This window comes from Crinia signifera, chromosome 19, assembly GCF_055691185.1.
Source record: "Crinia signifera chromosome 19, ASM5569118v1, whole genome shotgun sequence".
Classification (NCBI taxonomy): Eukaryota; Metazoa; Chordata; class Amphibia; order Anura; family Myobatrachidae; genus Crinia; species Crinia signifera.
In genome coordinates this window covers 60,737,240-60,758,339 of record NC_139226.1, presented here as the reverse complement: position 1 = coordinate 60,758,339, position 21,100 = coordinate 60,737,240, and the positions used below count along the sequence as shown (strand labels likewise).

Sequence of the window (21,100 nt, the reverse complement as noted above, 5' to 3'; positions counted from 1 at the left end):
TTTGCCCTGCAGAACCAGTTTGCCTTGTCACAGAGGCCTGGATATGCCACCCTTCTCATACACAATTACTCAAGTTAAACTATATTGCTGTACAGATAGGATGTTTACACAAATGTTTTCATTCTTTTGAAAAGCATCGATCCACCCAACCTCTGGGTTTGTTTTATCGCATACACCTGATTATTACAGGGTACGGTGAAAACAATCATAAAAGAAAAGAAAATATATTTTCTCCCTCTGATCATGCTGGTCACCTGGATTGTTGTTATGAGTTCAGGCTGCATGTGAATATGGAGGGCTTTTTAGTGAGCAGAACATCCAGATAGAAGGTGGAAAATTGCACCTTGCGGGGATGCTGCGGCCGCAAGTCATGCCCCAGTGTTTTGTGATTGTGTGGGCATGCATAGGCAAACGCAGGGGGGGGGGGGGGTCTCATTCAACATGTAGGACCTGGAGCAGTAACTTCTGCTAATTACTCCTGTACTGCACAGATGGTGGGAGGGAGAACACTAATGTGTGGAAGGGGGGCACTGAGCTGAATGAAGGGTCCCTTGTAAATGACTTCTAGGGAGGTAGGGGGTGTTTTATACGCAGGGGAGGGTTGGATAATGGAGTGGGCTTAATATTCGTCATTTTCCGGTGGAAGGGCAGCTTGTTTGACTGCAGATATCGCCATTATCTGGAAATAGATTTCTTAGCCTTCAATAGTATAAAAACCTAGAGTCCCAACTTTCAGCAGGTGCTAGGGACTTGGGGATCAGAGATCAGGAGCCAGAGCAATCCATTGACAAAAATATAAAACTGCACACCAGACGTTTGGAGCTGGAGCAGGGACCAGCTGCTGGAAGGCTGATATCTCTGGTTCTGGGCATGACAGAGACAAGCTGCTAGTGTCGACAGAAAGGGAAGAGTCCCAGCTTTTGGAATATATTCTTAGAAAAACTCTAATTTAGAGAGAACCTGAGAAATATGACTGGGAAGTGCAATTAACATGTCGGATGTGGACTGCTGCTTTGAAGTTGGATATCTCCAGTTCCCCAGGGCTGATTTTCAAAATTCTGGTATCCATGGAAAAAGGGATCCTTAGCTATCAGCATAGGGCCCTTAAATGCCGCAATCCGCGGGTCTCAGAGGAGGGGGCGGAGCTAAAATGGCACAATCGACATTTTAGCCCCGACCCCTCCATGGAGAACAGTTATTTCGGCTATTTTCCGCAATGGGGCGGGGCTTAATGAAGTTACCGTTAAGCCCCGCCCCCAAACTCGTAATGAAAGATTCCTCTTCGGGCTTCTCCCGGAGAGGATTTTTTGCAAGTCAGCAACCCTGGTCTATGGTGGGATTGGGACCTGTCCTGTCCCCTATTCCAGGTCATGGCAAGGCTCCTGGGATACAGCTGATTATGCAGCAGCAGTTGGAGCATTATAGAGTTCTGTTGAAAGAGCGGCGGTCACACTTGGATCCTGCTGTGAACTGCATAGGTGCTGCAATACATGCAGGTTCCACATCAGGACTTGGTACCCAGAGGCAAGTATCTCTGTTGCTTCTGGGAGTTATGCCCCTGATTGATTTGCAAAGTACTCATTTATGTGGTGCCTGAATTTCCTAAAAAGAACATAATGTTGTTCTTTATTTTGCAAAACACTTGACTAGATTTTTGAACAAGGCCTCTGGTCATTAATCAGCATTGCATGTTCAGAACCAGAGTGATCCTGGCCTGACCCTCTCAGGAGTCATGTGCCTGATTGCTTTCATTACCCACAATCCCACAATGTTATGACCTGCAGACTAACCAGTACACATCTTTCCATGTTGCTATGGAAACACACATTTGCAAGACTTTGCTCAGTCACAGCCATTGCAAGAGCTGGAAAGACACCAATATTTATAGAACTTCTTAATTTGTTGGTGAAACACTTTCCAACCAGGAGAAAACAAGAGACACAGGATTTTCTTCTCTAGTGTTTGCATAGCGACAAGGAGATAAAGCATTGCTTAACTCATTCATTACTTAACCCAGTGCAGAGCAGCACATAAAACCTCTATACAAAGCTACAACTGTTCCAAATGGCCCCTTCACTGTGGCCCTCATTTAGATATGGATGGAGATGCTAATGTGGAACAAACTTTTCTCAGGCATGCCAACCCTCCCGGAATGGCCGGGAGCCTCCCGAAATGGCCGGGAGCCTCCCGGAAATCGGGTCCTTCTCCCGACCCCCGGGAAGGTGGGCAAATCTCCCGCATTCTGGGATTTGCCCTGCTCGGTACTTGCCCGCTGGTTAAAATTACATGAAATCGCGGGTCCGCGGGGAGGGGGCTTTAATGACGCGATCGCGACATTTCGCGACATTTAAGCCCCGCCCCCTCTCCGCTGCCCACGAATCACAGAGGTTTCTGTCATGGGGGTGGGGCCAAGTGATGTCAGCCTTGCTCCCGCCCCCCTGATGTGTTGCCTCTCTGGGCTTCACCCGAGGTGAAGATGAAAGTAGGCAAGTATGACTTTTCTACCCTCCCAGGAATGGCTGGGAGGATCCCGAAAATCGGGCCCCGGAAATGTGGCCAAGACTGCAAGCCTACCTACAAAAGGTAGCCAAGCCTGCAAGCCTGCTTGGCCCCGCAACCCCCCCCCCCCAACTCCTCCGTTGGCTGTTTATTTACGGTGATTCGTGGCTCTTTGCAAAGCGGGTGGGGCTAAAATGATGCAATTAGCATCATTTTAGCCCCTTAATGACATTGATATCAGTCCCCATCCCCCCAGCAGTAATGGATCAATGTACCTGGCCTGAGGTATGGTGAGCCATAAGAGCGGATACGGAGCACTAATTCACGGTCCCCCTGCTCAGCTGTCGACAACGACTCCAAAAAAATGTAAAAAGCTCACGTTCGTTGACCTTTAACATGGCCGCCTTTTCCGTGTATATTTGCTCATGTTGACCTTTTTTCCCAGTGTCAACCTTGTGCATGTCGAGTTTTCGTGTCGAACTAGACATTGTTGGCCTAATATACCACACCATCGTACTACAGCCTGTTTATCCATATAATGGTGAATTAGTACTTTGTATATAGAGAAGGCTTAATTAAGGGTGAGATGGTGGAAGGGAATCGTTAATGGTAATGTATAGGCAACCCAGCAGCTCTAGGACTGACCAGGCTGCATAGGACTTTTGCATTTTAGGTGATGTCATTGTTTAGCCCAGAGCTTTAATGCACTGCTTCCAGTGATGACACCCTTAGCAAATATTTGACAATTGTGTGACAAACGCCTTGTGCTTCATTTTAATTAATGTATTAGCAAGCTGAAAAATATACTTATTAGTGTTCTACTTATAGTACGAGTGCTGCTTTATTATAAAGCACGCCAGCAACAGACATGTTTAAGGTTTCATGAATTTCGTCATTTACACGTATGGCGTGCACAATCCTGACAGGAAACCATACTGGACTCACTACTCTTATTTGATGGCTTCTGCATATTTTGTATTTGATCTGTATGGTACTTATATATGGTAATGACAGCGTGACAAAGCTTTATTGTATTTTTGACCTTTTGTCAGATAGTCTAAGGAGACTATTTATCAAGCTGATCGCTCAATACATTATACATAACATATTTTTATTTAATGCCCCCACAAAGGAGTTTTCTTTTTCTTTGTAAAACCACAATTATACATAAACAGCAATTTCCATGTGATTTAAATTCCCCTACAATTTCCCAAAGGCTGGGTGTGCTCTATGAAGCAGGCCACCGTCCTAGTGATAAAGATGGCGTTGTGTTTTCTTTTCTTCCTATATATCACAGCGAAGATGGCATTGGCGTAGGATGGTAGGGTGTGAGGGGCCTGCTAATTGAAGAGAGTGGGGAGTGCTGATACAGTACGTGCATTTCAGCCTTTTTTCCCAATGATTTCTGAAGCTCTTCAGCCAGTGCTGGGCAGATGGTTTGGTAAGCATAATTATATGGGTACCGGATGTGCAGTTTGTGGGCCCCTCTGAGCCCAGGGGCCCATGTGCACCACTCACCTGGCACACATTATTTTTATGCCAATGTAACATAGGTTACCACAGTTCCTTTTATCATTCTTGAGTATTTTACAAAGCTCAGGCAAGATTAGCTTAGCCCTGTAAGCTAATGTCATCTACAGATGTTGGCAGCTGCTGCAGCTTATGCAGGGGTGATTAGAAGAGAGGGGTGGGTTCTACTTTACACAGGCCTGGCCAATTGGAGAGACATGGCAGAGAACCCAGGTCAGGTATCCCTCTGCCCACAGTTGCTGGCTGCTGCATAGTGGCGCAGCAGCACATCTCACAGTGAAAGGAGAGTGCTCCTGTTCAACAGCCCAGCAGTCTCCTTTTACGGCTGGAGGGAGGATGTGGTCGCTGAGCAGCAGCACTTTTTGTCAGTGCTATACAGCGGCCAGCAGTAGTGCGCAGAGGGGAAATGTCCCTCCAGGTACAGTACTGTATTTTAGATATTTACCTTTTTCATCCATCCTAATACAACCAGAGGTAATAAACAATTACATTACGTAATTAGTGACCGCCATTTGCATATGACACATTTTACAAGATGAGAAAAAGGCAGAATTTAAAATGCTTAAAAAAAAAAATAATTCTTCTGTCAGTGGAATGGAGAAATATGACAGGAATGGAACACAGCAGGGTGCAGTAAACACTTGCTGATAAACATATGCGTTTATATGAGGTGTGACAAACTGCCTATTGGTAATGGGCAAGTATTTTATACATATATGTGAAGTACTAATTCACAGGCTACTTAAGGAGTGTACAGACTGTGAGATTTTGGCAGGAGATTCTGACTAGATAGTCAAAATCTCCTAGAAGGTCAGCAAAAATCTCCCTATTTTTCTCCTGTTTAGTCAATACTGTCTAGCATAGATTGCTTAGCATAGATTGACTGTGCAGGCAATCGCTTAGTCAAAATCTCCATTGCCTCTAGCCAAAATCTCTTTAAAAATTGTTTAGTCAAAATTGTCCATTAGATAAAAATCTCCCCATGTGTGTACACCCCTTTACAGTATGCAGGGATAAGAAAACGGCATTCTGGAGGAGGTGAATGCTGCAATGGGTAAACGTTAATAGTATGGAAATTAAAGAAATCCTACTCTCCTCATTAACTGTTTAATGCTATTATACAGGGCTTCTTAATGCCCATATACACTAGATGATATTGGTCACAATATCGTTCAGAAATGGTTTTCGGAACAATATTGTGAACAATATCGTTTAGTGCACAGGTTCTCAGAGTCGGTCCTTAGGACTCAACACAGTGCATGTACTGCAGGTCTCCTCACAGAATAAAGTGAAATAATTAGCTCCACCTGTGGATCTTTTGAGTATTGTGTGCACCTGTCGTGTGACCTCAGAAACGTGAACTGTGTGAGGTCTTGAGGACCGAGCTTAGGAACCACAACAACCCTCTCCCTCATCCAAGCATGTTCGGACAAGGGAGGAACATGCATGATCATCGTTGTCCCCGCCATCTGCCCCCTCGCATGCATGTGTATGCACTTGCCGATGACGGTACCGCCCCCCCCCCCCTTGATTCTGATTGATACGCACAGGGGAGCGATGTTTAGCAGCTGCGTATGCGCATAAACGTGTATGCGTTTATGCAGCCGCTTTGTGCGTGTAGTGTGGGGGGCGCGGAGGTGAGGGGTAGCGCCCATGGGAACGCCCAGCGGTTCATGGGCATCCCCATGAAAACACTGGGCATTCCCATGCTAATGTGGCCATGACACAGATGCGGGGGCGAGCAGCTGACGGCAGCAGATGTCAGCTGCCCGCCTCTTCCCATACAGGGACGCCGCAGATCTAAGACACGAGAGAGGTGGCTTAGGTCTCCGAGCGCTGTAGAAATCATATGGTGGTCGGCGACCATCGAATTATTACACCGCCCGTCACTAATCTGCAAATTGATGTTTATGCTAAACATCCCTTCGCATACGTGTGGGGAAATTGACGTGTGAGCGGGGACCGGCATTCGTGTGGGCTGTGTTTAGATATCCCGCAAAGCTGTTTTGCGGGTCAATCAGAATGACCTCCCATGTGTGCTGACACCTGTGTGCACTCTATACACCCCTTGTGCCTAAACATAAAGAGGTGTGGCCTTGCAAGAAATCCTGATTACATCACTCAGTTGGATCCAGTCTGTGCGTAACCCAGGACTTACTCATATGGTGCGATAGAAACAGGCTAACAGCCAGAACTGACATCACGCGACTTCCCTGAAAACTCCTGGGCATGCCTGCATTTTCTCTGACACTTTCAAAAACATCTGGGTGACACAAACAAATGCCGACTTTCTGTCAATCAACTTGTATATGGCAGCGATTAAGAAAGATGCTGGATATTATTGTTTTAAAAAAATGGTTTTCTGTAGGGTAGGAGGGCTTCCAAAGTACAGCTATTGGAAGTAAACTTAGGGGTCTATTTCTATCATCCCCCCAAAAAGTCAAAGCCTCCCACATACCACCCAACTGTCCCGGATACCGCAGGAACGTCCCGGTAAATGTTTTATGATGTTTTTACACTTTAACTCTCGGTACATATTCGTGAGGAGTCAATCCCAAAAGGAAAAGAAAAGAAACCTTTACGTGATAGTCAAAGCACTATCTCAACATGAGTATGCCATGCTCAAGAATACTGAAAGAAACCTTGATGTGTTTATCAGCCCCTCATAAGAAGTAAGTGGGGTACCACTATATATCGCTTTCCTCCTTAAGGGCTTATGTTTACACCGCACTCGTTTGGAGTAAGTCAGGGTACTCCCATTTCCCTGATGTATATGCACAGATAGTTATCTGCACCCCACCCCTGAGATAACAATATTACACATTTTATATTCTTTATCTCCACATATACATTTGGATTATGGACTTCCAACTACGAACGAGGGGAATGGATACATGCAACGACACACTAAAAGGGAGCCAGTAGTCAGATCCACTTATAAGGAATGTATTACTCTATCATTTAATGCCCACACCCTTGGTTAATCAAGGTATTGAGGAGAGGTGCTATAGGAAGTCTCCCACATCCTCTATAACATTGTTCTGGATCTTATCACTGGATGACCTTGTGCATGTGTACTGCGAGCTGTACATACGAGTAGTTGTTCGACTATCGCCCAGCCTGTGAATTCACAGCCCAGTGATCAGGTCTGAATAACCCCCAAGGATAGGTCCTATTCATTGCTTAATATTCCATCATATTGCAAAGGTTTATGGTGGGCTGTATGATATGGTCACACAGTAATGCTAGCCTGGGGTCAGGAGGTTGGGAAAGTGAAGGAAGAGAAAACATGAGGATATGAATGGATTGTACAGTGGGGATGCAACTGGATAGGAGAGTTTATGAAGGTTATGTGGGTAGTTCAGAGGGCCAGATTAATACTATGCGGATGGGACTATCATCACAACAGCAATACGGTATCCATATGAGGCCAATTCGAGAACATTTTCCAGGGCCACTTTTAGTTCCCAATCTGCACCTGATCAGTGTAATGGGAACTAGTGACCTCATGGAGCAAGATCAGTACACCAGCCTCAGTAATGTTTCAAATGCCCACTGACTGATTCCATAGGATGTACAGTATATTGGCTCAGTATATATATATATTGTGGCAGGGTCACTTTAAATCTCTGAACATGTTATAAAGATGCAATGTCTGAGAATGTTTGTTAAGGCAACAAGTATAGTTTGTTCCAAGTGGCTGTTAGTGCTGAAAGGAGTGCTGTTCTAGAATCAAGAACTCTCTGGTTATGGTAAGGTATACTTGTCTGCTCCTGATTCTGGCAGAATTCATAGCAGCAACTCATGTGATCCTTCTGCACACAAATCAAAGACAGTAATATATTGTATATAAATTGTGCAAAGATAAGCATATAGGCGTGGAGGCGAGGAGATACTGATGTGCAGTTCCGGGGGCAGGGCAGATGCTGATATCATTAAGCCCCACCCCTGCCCCATCTCATGCAGTGATTCGTGAGTCTACAGAGAGGGGGCAAGGTTTAAATTTAGTCATTTGTGGCATTTTAGTGCAATCTCCTCCCCCATAGTGGGGAAAACGCCGGCATTCAACTATGTGCCAAGGGTAATGGTGGGAGGTTACAGGGGACTTGCCCACCTTTCCAAAAGGCCGGGAGGGCCATCCGATTTTTGAGTACATGGAACGAAGAGGATGCGATCTTCACCGGAGGTCATGGTGAGTATAATTTACTTTCGCAGGTATCCTAATGGATTACTACTGGAGAGTGATTTTAGTGTATATTAAACTTTTAATTTCTTGTAGTTCGCCAAGTCCCTGCATGCGGAGGAGGCTTGATGGCACTTGTAGTTCCACAACTTAATCCATTAGTTTATATTTCGACCTTTTACACATTTATGTCTATCAGCCCAGTGCCCACTGGCCAGGGTCACTGGGGAAAGTCTTGGGCTTTAGCCCGGGCTGGGGGTAGCCTATATTGGGGGGTCCCCACTTCCCCAGGGTCCCGGCCCGGGCTGACCAATCAAGTCAGGTTACCCAGTTGTGGCATTAGCCTGTTGGCTGTATGGACACAGTGCTGGTTTATATAAAATGGGGGACCCATATTCGTTTTGTTCCTTAGTATTTTGGGAACCAGGACCAGCCCATGAGCCTGGTGCTGATTATAGAAGTACAGGAGGAGACCAACTCCCCCCCCCCCCCCCCTGTATTTCTGCAATCAGGACCAGCACAGTGAGCCCGAGGCTGGTTATTGCCGGGCGGGGGGACCCCACACGGTTTTTATTTATTCTTTCTATTTTTTTTCACAAAACAACATTGCACGGATCTGACTGATCCCTGTATTGTTGCCGCTTCGTACAAATGTGGAGGCCATTAAATACAAACTGCTACGCCATCAGAAAATAGGGATCAGGTGAATATGGCAGTTTAGTAAATTTGCCCTATTCACTAATCGTATTTCCCCCAGAATACGACTAATCCCTGTCGTATCCATTTGTTCTGCGCCCATATTCTGGCTTCTTAGAAAATCCCCACGTCCATTATGTATGCAATGATAAATTACAGCCATACTTCATACAGTATTGCTGTGATAGTGAGAAGTTATTTTAGGCTTAGAATGAGAGGGTGAGAGCCATTTCTCCCATATTCTACAGAAAGTTGATTTCTTTCCAGTGTTCAAAACTAGCAAACAATCCATTAGGCAGGGATCAGGGTTGATTGAGAATGAGCTAATGGGTAGCCAAGTTGCGGGTAAGACATATTGGTGCAAGAGATACCCATAATCATGGGTGCAACTAGATACTCGTAGGCCCCATAGCAAAAGTTTTTATGGGTCCCCTAGTTATCAACTGATGGTGATACATGTATGTAAAACATATAACTTAGACAGTAAAGCTTGACCCCCTTCAGCTCTGGGCCCCATACCAGCTGCACCCCTTGCACCCATGGTAGTTACGTCCTTGCCCATAATGTAAACACGCAGGCAACACCTGTTATTCAAATGATGCCTTATCCCCGAATGATTAGATAGAAAATATGCTTTGGTCTCTTTAAGAGCTTTAGTAGATGCTGGAAAGATTCTTAGGGCATGTAAGTGCAAGATGGGAAGATCAGTGTGTTTGGCAGGGTCATGGCTGTGGTGCAAGCCTGGTCCGCTGGTGGAGATACATCGACGATGTCTTGTTTATTTGGAGAGGAGAGATGGATACACTACATAATATCTGTAGTTACCTCAATTCTAACAATTTAAATATTAATATGGCATTCATCATCAATAGAACTGAGGTCAATTTTTTAGACTTAAAAATTTATATTGAGAATGGGAAAATTGAGACTACCATTTATACGAAACCATCTGATTCTAACACTTACATATACCCTAAAAGCAATCATCTCAATAGTTGGTTATCCAATGTCCCAAAAGGTCAATATACTGTATACAATTAAAAAGGAACTGTTCCAGTGAATTTCAAGAATAGTGCAACCACCATGACTTTGAAATTCATCAATAAAGGATATAAACCAAACTTACTGGTGAAAGCACTTGAGGAAACAGAAAAAATACAGAGAAATCTTTTGTAGGAAAAAAGGCTGCATCAGATAAACCTCGCACTAATGACCCACCAATTAGCCTTTAATACTTAGTATACGAGTTTCCATAAGTCTATCGAAGGGATCTGTAAACGCAACTGGGATCTTTTACTTAAGGATCCTATTTTGCATAAAATACTCCCTGAGAGACCTAAATTAATTTACAGATGCGCTCCCAACCTTAGGGATCAGTAATGATGCTTTCAGACCGCATAACTGGCTTTGACCCTGTATTTGAAAACTTTCCAAAAACAGGTCTGCCAGGTAAAACCCCTTTCACACTGCATCTCTTAAACGGTATATTACCGTTTAAGTGCCCTTTTTTGACACTGGCAGACCCGTTTTTGAAAACTTTCCAAATACAGGGTGAAAGCCAGTGCAGTCTTCAACGCAATTCCCCCCCCTAGGGTTAACATCCCCTTCCCAGGGTTAACATCACCCCCCCCCCCCCCAGGGTTAACATCGCGCCCCCCCTAAGGTTAACTTCACCTCCCCCCCACCCTTATAAGAAAAGTGACTTTCGGAAAAAGGCTGCCCCCATACGAAAGATGGGGCAGCCATTTTCCGAAAGACACTTTGTTTCATAAGTGCATCCGTCCATACAGTACTGCCGGGATCTGCAACGGGAGGTGCCGGCTGCACGGAGGGGGGGGTTTCTTAAACACATTGCGGGGGGGGGGGGGTCGGGGATGTTAACCTGCGCGCGGGGGGGGGGGGGGGGGCGCGGCGCTCCTGTGCTATTAATATTTAATGAGCGCTTCTATAGGAAAACTTTATTAGTAAAAACGGATGTGGACCACATCCGTTTTTACTAATAAAGTTTTCCTATAAAAGAGACAAATAGAAACCAGCAGAAATTATCTTGAAAAAGTGAGCTTGGCGTTGATCCCTGCTGCCCGTGGAGGAGAGAAGATCTTGCCGCTTTCACCCCGCCACCCAGTCCCAGTCCGGTGAAGAATTACATCAAGCCAAGCCGTGACACGCTGAAACGCTGCAGCAACGGAGCGGAGACAGACGCGGCTTTTACCATCACCGTCGCTCGCTCCACACACGCTGCAGCCTGCACGCAAGAGTCTGGATAGAGGTAGGGATAGCGACAGGGCTCCCCACGGACTTCTAACACAAACACTCCTGCAAAGGAACGTAAACATTTTTTCATTAACCCTTTTATTTACAGGTGCCTTTCTGCTTTTAATCTTCCTTATCTTTTCCCTTTTGCTATTCCCTATAACTCTTTCCCTCAACCTTGTTAGCGCTCATTTCCTTTTTTATATTTGCAAGTTTTTTATTGAGCAGCTTCCCATACATTATTAGCGCAAGTGAAATTCAACCCTTCCTGTATATGTTTATGTTGGCACAGAAGGTGACTCCTTTAAGAAACCTTTATGCGTGGGATCTCGCTATTTTATTTGTGAGTTTGGTACGTCACCATTCCATCTCCCTGTATACCACAGTGATTTACTATCTTTGAAGAAATTGATATATTCTCTTTTCTTCTTTACGATCACAATTCATCACGATTCATCACACGGAGTCAAGCGCCATCAATGCTATTCATCTAGAAACAGATTTCTACAAAAGGAGGTCTTCCAGTGACCCTCCGTTAACACTGAGGCTGCAAGGACTTCCAGGTTGTGCCTTGGGACATTCTGTTTTCTTTTTCTTCTGCTTATGTAAGTGCAATATTATGTAACCAATGATATCCTAATAAATATGTTTTGTTACCTCTCTCTCTCTCTCTCTCTCTCTCTCTCTCTCTCTCTCTCTCCATTAAACCTCCTGTGCCAAGTTTTCTAAAGCAGACAGATCTCAAGGACTCTTTGACAGTGTATTATATAATGATGTGCAATCAATTATTCAACAGTATAAACAAATACTTAACTATAGCCAGAAAATGTGGCGAGAGGCTAAGCATCCCTACAAAAATTTGCAATCTAATTTATTCCCCCATTTTTACACTATTTGTGTTCTCGATAAAATTAGCATATCACTTATTATTATACTTTTCTCTATCTAGATTTATATAGTCCCAATCATATGTCATAGTGCTACATACGTGGCATGGCTTAGTGTACAGAGTATACGTAAAAGTTCACATCATTACCAGTCCCACTGGAGTTTACAATCTAAATGTTGTACTGTATATGAAGAATAATGCTTGTATCCATACTGCCAGGAGCCAGATAACCTACTTCACCAGTATGTTTATAGACAGTGTATTCAAACTGGAGCTATAGGAAGATACCCACAGAGACATGAGAAGGACGTATAAAGGACATCATGACCTTAGAGCACAAGTTCTCAAAGTCAGTCTTGAGGACCCCACATGGTGGATGCTTCGCAGGTCTCCTCAAAGAATGAAGTGAAACAATTAGCTCCACCTACAGATATTCTAAACTGTCAGTAATAATGCACCTGTTCGGTGACCTGGAAAACGTGAAATGTGTGGGTTCCTGAGGACTGAGTTTGAGAACCACTGCCTTGGAGCTATGATTATATGATATTTGTACACCAATACACAGCCACACTAAAGGCTGCCATGAGACATTGCATGCCCCAGTACAGGGGGCGTAAGCATGCATACGGGGGCTTGATTGCACTGGAAATTACCCCACCTTTAGCTGGCACCACAGTACTGCTGTAGGGCCCCATCACACTGTTCTGGCAGCATAAATTCACACCTCTCTCCCCATTCCTTGCCACAGGTGAAAACCATGTATCTGGGTTCCATTAGAGTTCTGTATCTGAGCCGCACTGTGCTCCATCTGTTTAGCTCTCACTTTCTGAATCTTTCACCCTATTAAATTTCACCCAAGTTTTTTTTTTTTTTTTAAACACAAGGCTTACAATGCAGCCATTATAAAAATGCAGAACCTACACACAGTGATTTTGAATATGACAATAATATGGTATTATCTGCTGACCACTGCGGAAGTAGATCTTACTATTTGTCCAGTTGCATCATTGTACACATCATACACCTTCTCAGGCTGCAAGAAGACCAGTGCAGACAACTCAATGTTATTATCACTTCTGCTGTCCATATACAGTCAGACATTTTATCTGGCTGCCTCACACCCAGGCCTTTAATAATATGCGTGGAGGGTATTTAATCCCATTTGTCTGGTCCAGCTGACAAAATTAAAACCGTTGAAGGATCTGGGACTCATGTGGTTAAATGGTTGTAGTTTTGTTATCGCATTTCGTGTGATTGGTTAAATATAAAAAGATGAGTTGGGTGTGAGGTGGTTAGGTGTGTATATGGTGTGGAATGCTACAGTATTTCTTGCATATTAGGCCTTTCTCCCTCCATAACATTTGTTGGCTTTCATGTCGCAAGAAAGAACAGTAGCAGTGGCTGTCTTGCTATAGTTCTTGAGGTTCTCCTCCCAACAATATACTTGTTTTGCAGAGTCCAGTTTATTTAACAGAGATTAACATGATCCACCCATATTTACATGAGATAAAACCAGAAAGACCAGATATTCTACTTGCTGACCCTTTACTTTAAACTTTTAAAGATCACTGTTTGCCCTTCGTTGGCAAAACTTGGTGCACTGGAATTAGTGTTAGGCAAATGAATGACACATGCTTTATAGTTTGATCCCCAGTGTACATAAACAATAACCATAGTCCCAGCGGGTGGCACCACAGAAACATATTGAGGGCGGGATGAATTAAAATACACCGCCGCCCCTCGCTACGCCACCGCTGCGATGCTATCGCATATGTACTGACATATGCGATTAGCATCCAAATGCGGTGACGGAGACCACCCGCGATACCTGTGATGTGGTGTGCGGGGGTCACCTGCCTGGCTCTCCTCACTACCACCACGGCTGAAAGCCTAAGTAGGCTGTCCCTGGCGCCTCCTCTGGCTGCATTGCTAGGGGAGGAGGAGTTTACCTTCCGGGTCCAGGCTTCCTTGAAGAAGGTAAGCCAGGGGGAGGGGGGACCGGCATCTGCAGCGGGGGTCGGAGGGTTGTGATGGGTGGCGATAAGAAGCCCATAGGCTTCGATAGGTATCGCCACCCAAAGGTGGCCGGTGAAAACATGGCGGACGGGATTTAATACATATGAAAATGTGGTAAATCTCCCAAAACTAGGGTTTTACCACATTTTTACCTTAGTACATCCTAACCAATAGGAGTTATACACATTTTTAAAAAGGATTGATGTCAGAACACTGAAATGGAGGAGGGTGGCTTAGTATCTTAGAGGGGGTCTATGGTTAGCTCTGAGGAACCCATGATTATCTACATTTCATTACATTGCCTACCATCTATTGCCTATCACATTGTGAATCAGCATTTGCATAGATGGGAAGCCACTTTTCTGACACATTGTTAGAAGGTTAACTCACAGGAAGCTTCTGGTGCCCTTCTCTATTATGTTCCCACTGAATTTATCTTTTAAATGCTTCAGTCTGTTATATTTTTGGGCATTTTATGCTATAGCTGTTTTATATTCTCAGTCATAAAATCTGACTTACCGTATATGGATTTGGCATTGGGTTTTGTCATCCCGTTTATGCTAAAATGAAAAAAAAAATAGTTAAATATTGGAATGGAAATATATATATATATATATTTATATTTATTACATGGTAAAAGCAGTGTAAAAGGCATTGATGCATAAATCTGCAAACCATGAGCAAAAGTTGTATTTGTTGCAGATTTATTTGTAAATAAATTTGTAAATAAATGATGGTGTAACTACAAAATTTGCTCCCACCCCTGCCGGAAAATGGCCCTCACAAAATGTCCGCCCTTTACAGCACACAGTTTTTGAGGATGCTATAGGAGGCGGTGACCTCCTTTAGCATCCTTAAAAATGGTTCTCTGTTAGGGGCAGCTATTTTGTGAGGGTCATTTTTCATAAGCAGCAGGAGCTCTAACTAGACAGAAAAAAACCTACAGTAGCTACTGATTGGTCAGCATGAAGTAGTCTACATTTTTCACTGAAATCCAATGTTAGCAACTTGAAACTTTTATATGTTGCTTGTCTAAAACCAACAGTAGCTTTGTTCTTTGAGAACACTTTGGAACAGACTATTTTATTGAACTAATGGATGTGTTGTCTCAAGTGAATCAAAAAGAATCCAGCTGGAGTGGTTTGGCTTCAGAAGAAGCACCACTCCCCATTCCTGAGATTTATACCTTTCTCATTACACCTGTCATGCAGCTTTAGGTCACATTAAAGTGAAGATACAGTAGGAGCCACATAGCCATAATAATAGAGCTGAGATAATTGTATCACCTTAATTTGACGAAACAGTCAGGAATAAGCACAGTAAACACTCAAAGCGAGTAGGCAAAACAAGCAACAATACTAGCTGCTATATATGTATGTGGTTATACAGTAGTTACACCACACAGCGGTGTCTACTGTATGGTGATATCATTCAAATAAACATTTTACAATTATCTGTCTAGTAAATTATCATTGGCTGCCCCAAACCTTGGCGGCATATCAATGACACATTGGTTCTTAAGGTGCCCATGCACTCACCAATTTTACTGTGCTATGCGTTTTTGACTGTACAATGGTTCTATACAATTTTTCTACCAGAATGCGATGCGATGTGTATTTTGATGCGTGCAATGCGATTTTAACCCATTTTTGTACTGTTAATTTTTTTGATGTAGTCTAAAAAGTATGTGCTGCACATACTTTTTGGAGCATACAATATCGGACTCCCAGGAACGCGCATCGCGTCGCATCGCTTCCGCCCATAAACACGCTATGATTATTGTATATGCTGTGCGTTTTGTACTTTAAAAGTACAAAACGCATTCGATAATTGGTGCGTGTATGGGCACCTTTAGGTCTACAGATGCACTATGTCCAGAGTAAACAAGAAATCCCTTTATCTGCATGGAAGCAAGAAGAAAATAAGAATATCACAAGGGCTGATCGTGGTACATACCGAGGGGAGCCACTCATCTTGTTATTCTACTTTTCCAGTCTTCTTCCTGATTGTGGATAAAATAGATTGTCATCTTACCGTACAGTTATATCAGTGCTTAATATGCTATCAGCAGACTCTCTCTCTCATATATATATATATATATATATATATATATATATATATATATAGATGAACAAGAGACAGGCAGCGGCACTCCAAGGGTTTTTCAAATAGTGTATTTCAAAAGGTCCTTGGAGTGCTGCTGCCTGTCTCTTGTTCATCTACAAATTTGTTTCCAGAAGGCACCCAGGTATTTGCCCCCCCCACAGTTGGAGTGCCAGCCCGCCCTCTACAAATATATATATATATGTATATATATAACACACAGATGTAGTTGCATTAATCTATGTGCATAGATAGGGCAGCCGAGAGGGGGGGAGCGGGTACTAATTACCCAGGCCTGTGCTTGCTAAAGGGGCCGGCGGGGGCCCTGGTCTGACCCCCTCCATCCCTCCCAGGTGGCTGCAGCAACTGCATGGTGTGCTGACAGCAGGCTCAGTATGATCATTTCACTGACTGTGTGAGAGCTCATGCTGAACCTGCTGTCAGCACAGCACATGCTGTAGGTGTGTTCTGCTGCTGCTGAAGGGGTGGGGGGATAATAATCTTTTTCACTCTCCCTAATTTTGGGGTGTGTGGCCTAATTGCAGGAGGTGGCCATGCCCCCAATTTTGCCGTGGCCCAGCATACCTCTCAGGGGCCCTGCTCATAGAAACGTATTGAGCGGAGATATCACAGTGTGACGATTCCAAGAAAGCTGTGGTGATGGGGAGCACGGCTACATCTGTATATACATACATTATCTTGCAGACATATGAGTTCAGCCTATGAACAGCTTGGGAGAACTCGCAGTGATGTTGGTGGTGAGTGGTTGTTGTAAACAACTGCAAATTGCTTTGACTATCATTGACTTGTTTTATCCAGCTGTCCAGGTCTGTAAAATCTGTAGTTGCTGATGTGTATTATCTATTGCATTTGTTATGTTTTACTAAGACCAGGAATAAATATATTTAGAATAATATAAGACATTCCTATATGTTTAAAAGTAATATGAATTTCACAGCTAGAATACAAAATAAGCCTAAAGGCTGACAACTCTATTGAGCACAGATGGAAACTATGGGTTAAATTTACTAAGATGAGAGTGATATTGAAGATGGGATGTTGCCCATAGCAACCAATCACATTCTATCTATTATCTTCTAAAAGGTAAATAAGATGTAATATCTGGTTGCTATGGGCAACATCACAATAGCACACTTTTCTTCATCTACAACGCAGGATCATTCCATGACTATAGCAAGTCACAATAATAATAATATTAAAAAACATACTGGCAGTTATTCATAGCCAATATATTTGCAAATTAATTGAAAGAAAACTATATTCGATGGAAAGGATTATGTTAAACCTAGGAGCTAGGTATATGTTTTTGCGCTCCGGAATACAGAAAACTAAGCGGCTTTATTTGGTCACAGAGAGTTTGTCATAACAGGTTGGACCAGACCAGTCAGTGCGATGTATGTGAGTTACAGTAAATGAAAGTACATGTGATGTCACTTCTAATTTGTAAGTTATTTTTACCATGTACCGTAGCCCTCCCTTCTGTGCAATGAGGACAATACACACTGCAAAATAACACCAATATAGGCAATAATCTTCATATTAAATTGTAACAAGAAATCCAGATGCTTGATACTAATGATCCTAAGGAAGCCAGTGGGACCATTATTAGGTAAATGTGCAAATGGGGTTCAATATAAATGGTTCAGTGGTTGGTCAAAATACTGACCACTATTGGCCAACATTCAAAATATCTTCACATTTAAAATGCATTATACCAAAATAGTCAAAATGGCAACACGGCCAAAATGCTGACATTTAAAATGTCAACATGTCAAAAAGTCAACATGTTTTTTTTTTATTTCCATGACTATGTCGACATAGGTTGACATGGACACCATATAAGTGTACCGTGTCCCCTCGCATAGCTCACCATGCTTCGGGCACGGTGCCTCGATATGCTTGCCACATTATTATAATCCAACTCTATTCCCACTTTTATCGCAAAGTAATAATAAGTTGGTTTCAAAGAAACAATCATGAAATATCAACTTTTTTGACATGTCAAAAATGTAAATGTTGTCAGTTTTACCATGTCGGCATAATGCAGGTCAGTATTTTGATTGTCTGTAATATGGCTGCATTCCATGAAAATGTGGTTGGAGGTCGATGGTGCCCGTTGCCACCACCACCACCCCAATCCATATAGTCACACGTACAACATTTTCACACTCAAGTGTATCATTGTCTTTAGAATCCAAGTGTTTAATACAAATAAATAAACCTTAAAAATGTTTATTGTGATCCTAAACAATCATACAATACACAAAAATACAAAGAAAACCAGTTCACTTAGATGCACTCTTCATCCACAAACTAAATTATTATCAATAAAATGTATACTATAATCACAAAGTATTATTAAAAGAACGTTATCTCAAGTCCAGTACTAGCTGTCACAATGCAGTGGGTATGCAATGATACCTCACCTTTATAATCAAAACCCCTTTATCAGGGATGTTTGAGAGCAAAGTATCTAAATGTTAAAATAAAGATTTAATAAAGAGTATTGAAGAAACACAATACATTTGTGTAAGAAATAAAGATTTAAAATGTGTCTCTGTAAGCCCTTATTTTGTATCTTTTTATCCTTTTTACAGGTTTTTAATATTGATTAGCTGCTGGGTTGATGTGTGGATATATACCATATTCTCTATATTCTTATATTATGAAACAGGGTTAACAGTAGCAACAAATATATATGATACCATGAGGTGTATTCAATGATTTTTGCGAGCTGTGACAGGGAGCAGTGCTGACTGCTCGCTGTCACAGCTTGCACGATTAGTATTCAACTGACCCCCTGCACACGCCGTTTCCACTTCACTGGGATTTTGTAGCAAAGGGGAAACGGCGTGTGCAGCCGCTAAAAAAACGAGGCTCGCGGCTGAATGCAGCAGGCTCCCTGCAGTAGCTGCAAACCTTGCTGTTTGGGGGAATCCTCGCTGTCAGAGGAACGTAGAATAGAGAGAGAGAGAGGCCAGCGCGGGGGATCCTCGCCGTTTAACCCCCTAGCCAGCCGCACTGAATACTATGTGTTTAATAGTCTGTGAAACCCTCAATGGAAACAAATCTATCAATGAGTCTCCATCTCTTAGATTTAAATTCCAGAAAGAGTGCTGCTGCAGATATTCCTCAATATTTGATTTGTCTGTGGCTTATTACTGCAGATTAATGCCTTGATTTCTATTAGGCATACATTCAATTGCATGTAAGACAACTGTACAGAGTTTTTATTTCTCTGCAATAATGCATATACTGTAGTTTACATTAGGAAGATGCTCAGTGACACCTAGGACAGATGCACAGTTATTCATTTCTCTGTAATAATGCATATAGTTTACACTAGGCAGATGCTCAGTCATACCTAGGACAGATGCACAGAGTTATTAGTTTCTCTGTTAGTTATTACTGCATATTAATACTGTAACACTGTAGGGGAACTGGATGCCTTTTCCTGGGGTAGAAGGCAGCAAGCAGCAGCTGAGAAATCATACAAGTCCAGTTTTTGGGGGGCAACTGTCCGCAACCAGTTTTATTCAGCATAAAATTAAAATAAACAACAAAAGAAAATACCTTGCCTGTCTCTGATTAAGTCCAGTACTGCTTGTACTTTAACCAAATGGGGCCCCCAGTCCGTACTGTAAATTACCACATCATCCAAATAGGCAGCTGCATATTTTCTATGGGGCCTCAAAATTTTATCCATCATCCGTTGAAAGGTTGCTGGAGCCCCATGCAACCCAAAGGGTAACATCTTATACTGGTATAGCCCCTCCGGAACCGAAAAGGCTGTTTTTTTATAAAAGGTATCTGCTAGTAACCTTTAGTGAGGTCCAATGTGGTGAGAAACCTGGCTGTTCCCAGCCTTTCTATAAGCTCATCCACACGGGGCATGGGGTATGCGTCAAATTTGGACACCTCATTTAATTTCCGAAAATCATTATAGAAGCGTATGCTACCGTCTGGCTTCGGGATGAGAACTATAGGACTGGACCCAGGGCGGCGCTGTGTGATCTGACGGTGGGGTCCCTGCAGTGATGCGCGCCATCACTGCAGGGACCCCGCCGCCAGATCACACAGTGCCGCAGGTACCCGGCACGGACACCCCTGCAGCCTCCATGCAAGAGGCGAGGGGCGAAGTGCCGCCCTCCAGTGGCTGGCGCCCTAGGCAAATGCCTAGATTTGCCTAGTGGTGGCGCCGGCCCTGACTGGACCACTCACTGTTGGATTCCTCTATGACTCCAAGTTCTAACATGTTTTTAACTTCTTTAGAGACAGCTTCTCTCTGAGCTTCAGGAATCCTATATGGCTTTAAATGAACCCTGACCCCTGGTTCTGTGACAATGTCATGTTTTATTATGGTCGTTTGGCTAGGCAGCTCTGAAAATATCTCCCTATTTCGGATGAGAAATTCTTTAACCTGATTGTTCTGATCAGCTGACAATGTCTCTGACACCTTCACCGCGGGAAGCAACTGAGGTGAAGACACCGAAGAGCAAGGCTCCGCTGACAGAGACAAGCTATCTTTCCAGGGTTTGATTAAGTTAACATGGTAGATTTGTTCAGGTTTTCTCTTTCCTGGTTGGTATACTTTATAATTGACCTCATTCACTTTTTCTCGAATCTCAAATGGACCCTGCCATTTAGCTAGGAACTTGCTTTCCACAGTGGGCACCAACACAAGAACTCTATCCCCCAGAGCAAATTCCGTATCTTGGCACTCCAGTTATATACCCTTTGTTGAGCACTTTGGGCCTGTTCCATGTGCTCTCTGACAATAGGTACCATGGCTGCAATCCTATCCTGCATTTGTGATACTTGTTCAACAACGCTTTTATAAGGAGTGGGTTCTCCTTTCCATGTCTCCTTGGCAATGTCCAACAGCCCTCTGGGGTGTCTACCATACAACA

General features: G+C 43.3%; 1 protein-coding gene across 1 annotated transcript in view; it reads right to left on the bottom strand.

Annotated features, from left to right (window-relative positions):
* Positions 1-16,058, bottom strand: part of EPS8L1 (EPS8 signaling adaptor L1) — a 75,340-nt gene extending 59,282 nt beyond the window's left edge. Inside the window, exons 1-2 of the mRNA XM_083162662.1 lie at positions 16,023-16,058; positions 14,586-14,626 (exon numbers count right to left, since the gene is read on the bottom strand). Coding sequence (XP_083018788.1) covers positions 14,586-14,626; positions 16,023-16,039 — 58 coding nt within the window. The 5' untranslated portion in view covers positions 16,040-16,058. The remainder of the gene's footprint in view (positions 1-14,585; positions 14,627-16,022) is intronic.
* Between the last annotated feature and the right edge of the window lie 5,042 nt (positions 16,059-21,100).